Source organism: Gavialis gangeticus, unplaced genomic scaffold, assembly GCF_001723915.1.
Source record: "Gavialis gangeticus isolate Ggan-Ray unplaced genomic scaffold, GavGan_comp1, whole genome shotgun sequence".
In the NCBI taxonomy this organism is placed as follows: domain Eukaryota; kingdom Metazoa; phylum Chordata; order Crocodylia; family Gavialidae; genus Gavialis; species Gavialis gangeticus.
Genome location: NW_017729031.1, coordinates 21,489,109 through 21,493,622, shown reverse-complemented (window position 1 = coordinate 21,493,622; position 4,514 = coordinate 21,489,109). Strand labels below are relative to the sequence as shown.

The 4,514-nt window shown below is 45.0% G+C and overlaps 1 protein-coding gene across 1 annotated transcript in view; it reads left to right on the top strand.

The window, feature by feature from the left end:
- ACMSD (aminocarboxymuconate semialdehyde decarboxylase) overlaps positions 1-1,836 on the top strand; it is an 84,204-nt gene extending 82,368 nt beyond the window's left edge. Inside the window, exon 10 of the mRNA XM_019522503.1 lies at positions 1,215-1,836. Coding sequence (XP_019378048.1) covers positions 1,215-1,283 — 69 coding nt within the window. The 3' untranslated portion in view covers positions 1,284-1,836. The remainder of the gene's footprint in view (positions 1-1,214) is intronic.
- Positions 1,837-4,514: the final 2,678 nt, after the last annotated feature.

The following is a 4,514-nucleotide window of genomic DNA, read 5'->3' as shown; positions in this document are numbered from 1 at the left end:
TCTTCTCAGGTCCCTTCTGACTCTAGAAACTATGAAACTATGGCTATCGCCGGTTGGTTGTCTCTCTGCAGTCACACATCCATATACTGTATCATCAACACATTCCAAACTCATCACATGCACACATAGTAATTTGGTCTTTCTGGGCCTTCTCTTAATTTGGTCTGTTCTCCCAAAACCAGGACTCAGCTGCCCTTCACCCCCACTCCCTGCTGCTGGTCTGGGGCCTTGCAGCTGGTGTCACTTAATTTCGTCTTATGGGACAGTATGGTATATACTCCCAGTTTCCAGGCTGTTTTCTAGATTAATATCCTTGTTGTGTTAGACAACCTGTCTGCTTCCAGGGCTGTGAGAAACATTGTGTGTGAGACCCAAGCTCTTTAGAAATCAATTAATCCCTGCTGTCCATCGATTATAATATGTCTGTCTATACCTATAATCCAATTCCCAAAAAACAAACCTTTAAATACCATTTCTATGCCAACACCACTGGCCAGATCCAGTGGCAGGACTGGGCATCACCCATCTGGTCCATGAGGCAAAAAGAATTAGCGTCCCTACTCTATAATAACCTGGTCCTTTTCTGCATTGGGAAAATCCCCCAATTGTATTGGAGAAATCACCCAACTGAGTGTCAGGCTTACCATGGTGCACCTGAATCCACTACAACTGTTTTGTAATTTGCCTGTTTGTAATTTTGGGGGTTATCTCCACTTACTGCAAGGCAGGAATGAGACAAAACAGTGACACTGGATCAGCTGATATGTGCTCCCAAGCAATACATCCCCTCCCCCTTAAAGTCCTCTGCCCATGTCCTATGCTTCCCTACAGGCACTCGCTAGCAAGCAGGAAATAGTCAGGCCCATAACATATAAAGTGATAACAGTTTTTTCTCAATCTATAGTATCCCCTTCTCCACGGAATGAGATGAAAGGAACCTCATAAGAAAATTATTCTATGCTTTCCCATTCCTGATCTCCAACCTAAAGTCTCTTAATAAAGTATGTCTAACATCTATTCCAGCTCTACACTTGATCCAATAAAAGATATCACTAAAAAGTAGTTGCCTATCACACCTACAACACTTTAACCCTTCTCCTGCAGAATATTCATTGGTAAGAGATAAATACAATCCTCTTTCCAGGGCGTAGTTGTTAGCATACAAAATATTTGCAAGGTTCTCTACATGAATACATCTTCTATTTTTTTTTCAGGACAAACTCAAAGCTGGAAATGCTCTGGAATTTTTGGGACTTGATAGAAAACAATTTGTATCACTTTGAAATTACTAGAGAAACCAAACAAGCACAATGTAGCATCTTCTGTATATCTGCAGTGTGTTGTGCATACCTACACACAGGCAAACATATGTTTCTACTATATTAATGTCAAATAAACTCTGCCAATAAATGATTTACTGTTACTGATTGTAAAAGCAAGGGCACTGGAAATCTGGGGATTTCTCTGCATCCTGAGAACTTAGGTTAGACCTAAGGTCTTTGAGGATCCTTCTTTCCTACAGAATGGGAGAGGTCATTGCTTCCAGCTGTTATAACCCACTGGACTTGAATCAGCACTCTTGGAAAGCTAACTCACGGATTATGAATGCCACACCTTTTTCAGTCTTTGTTACCTAGGAAGCCTAATGAACACAGTTTGAGTGCCAACACTTGCCTACATATATCACTGCTCATTGTTTCATCAGAAATATCCATATGAATGTGTCCTGGACTATAAGATCTTTAGGGCATAAATCATGTTCTCTTATTTGTGTGGAAAGTGTTTTGCACATTACTGACATTACCAGAACAAAAATAAATAAAGAACAACAAACAGCATGGTTTGATGTTCCATTCACTTAAAACAGGTATTTCACAGGAGGCTCCATGTTCTAAACAGAAACACACATTAACATTTTTATAACATTGTACACCTAGGAATTATTCCTTAGGATATGGTACCCTTTATCTAGGAAGTCCTAGTTTTCTAGGCTGCTGAAAGGTAGGTTGTTTCCTACATTGACATAGGTTTAATCTACGTTGCTTCTCCAAGAAGCCTGTATGAAAGGCATGAACTTCAGAAGCCCTAAAGGTGTGCAGCACCTCATAAGACCAGGTATTGACAGATGGGCATCATACGTCTATGTAGAGAAGGAAGGCAAAGTGGGTAACATGACTTTAGTTAACTTTCACTGTACTGTGACCTACAAGCGCTTCACTTGTTGTTCCATGACTAGAGGACGTGAAAGACAAAGTACACTGTCTTTTCCTTTCAAATGTTTCTGTCCTTTAAAGTTTGTAAGTGTATAGTTCTACAATTATTTTATACAAGTCTTCAATTATTTGAGACTATTTATCCACCAGGATTTCCAATCAAGGCTGTCTAGGTGCTCACCTATTGGCTACATACAGTCCATGAGGGCTAAAATGGTGATATGCAGGCTCCTGCCTCGCTGCCACTCCTCCCACTGCTCCTAACGCTGCAGTGGCAGCCAGTCTTTGGGGCAGGGCAGCACAGGAGATGGGGATATACTGCCCATACCCCTGCTGCCCACCAGGTGAAAGAGGGGGCTTTGCTGCTTGCACAGTTAGGGCAGTGAGGTGGAATGAGAGAGCACCTGCATGGCAGTGGTAGTGGGGAGGGGCTCACATGAGGTGCAGGGGTGGGGGGGCTGCACATGGCAGGGGTCACAGGAGACTGCATGGCATGAGGCCCCCTGCAGCATGTGGCACATTTAGTGTGCGGCTTGGGACCTGCAACTGGTGCAGCCTGTGACTCCCAGCTGCTCTGAAGCTGGACAGAACAGCCCTGTTTTAAGAAAACTTCAGGGGGGAAAGAGGCATCTTCAATTTTAGACAGCGTCTCTTCCTCCTGACCTTCCCACCAACTCTCTTTGATTCTTTCAGATGTTTGAATAGATTTAGGGGAAAAAAATAAGTCTTAATTGCTCAAATACATTTTAATCAGATTAATCCATTCTTAATTAATTTTCCTTTGCAAAACCCTTGATCTATCATATTAGCGAGAATACACTATTTATGTCTTTTGAGACTGCCGGCTAGAACCTCTCCAACAACAAGAAAACATATTTGATTACATAAACCGTTACTTAATGATCACAGAATTCTTCATGGTAATTAATTAATGTGGCCTCTGAAGAGGTACAGCATTGTGTGTGTTAGATATAAAATAAGATCTATTATTACTGAATAAAACTATTTATGCTCGATGCCTTTGGCTCGGATTTTGCAGCCTATGGGGCAATCCCCTCTTTATCTCCTCCTTTTTAATATATATTTTAAAGTGAATATTGTCTAAACGGATCTTGAAGAGAAAATGAACTTTACAAAATAATTATGCCAGGCACAGCCAGTCCTCGGACTTATGACACAATTGGTTCCTGAAAACCGCCTCTTAAGTCGAAACGTCGTAACTTGGAACCAATTCTCCCATAGGAACAATGTTATAAATGGGGATGGGTTCCTGAACCAAGGCCCGATACCCTATTTTCACCCAAAACAACCCAGAATTTTGTACTCAATCAATTATAGATGAGTAACGTAGCTACATTAATGTATTAACATTGTAAATAGCAATCCTGTTGATTTGGAAGGACTTCTTTGAGATGACTTGGCTGGACCTTTTGACAGGCTCTCGGTTGGACATTTTCAAGGGCTCTTGGCCAGAGTCTCCTCAGGAGTCTCGGCTGCAGGTTTTTCCAGAGTCTCATTTGCTTTCTTAAAGAAAAAGCGTCCAAGGAAGTTTGCACGGACGTTCTCCAGGGAGACGGGCGCCACGGCAAACTTGTTCGCTGGCGCCCGATCCACCATCGAGTCTAACCTGACCTCAGAAAGCCAAAACGGGGTGGGTCTGAAGTGCAAAACATCTTAACTCAAAACGTCCCCAAGTCGAGGACCTCGAAGACATGTGCCAGGCACGTTATACGACTTCCACCAACAATTCTCCAAGGAAGCATGAATCCGATTGTGATACAACAGTTGGAAAAATCTCCCCTGTCCAAGACGGGAGCTCCCAAACCTTCCAGGTTGAAAACATGAGGGGTGCTAGGGCCGCACGCGCGGGGCTTTGGCCACAAGAGGCGTGACCCCGCATCCCTGCTCCTCAACCCTCTAGGCTCAAGGCCCCGCCTCCAAATATCAAGGGCGGGGCCGTGGGGGCGGGACCAGCGCCAGGACAAAGACCGCGAGGCCAAGCCCCGCCCCCTGCCTCCGCGAGTTCCCCCCCCTGCCCAATCCGCGCTGCTGGAAAAGGGCTTGGACGTCATTTCCGGAGTGTCTTCCAGCACTGCCCCCCTCACCGGCCGAGCGGTCGGGAAGAAAGGAGGGGTGTCTATACCCTTTCCGCGCTTCGTATGGCGCAGCTGTGCCACGTGATCATCCCTCCCCGCGCGGCGCTCTGGCCTCGCTGCCTCGCCACTCTATGATGTCAGCGGATTAGACGGCCGCCAGGCGCCGAGTTCTCGCGAGAGCAGCATGGAGGGCGAGGCGACGGGC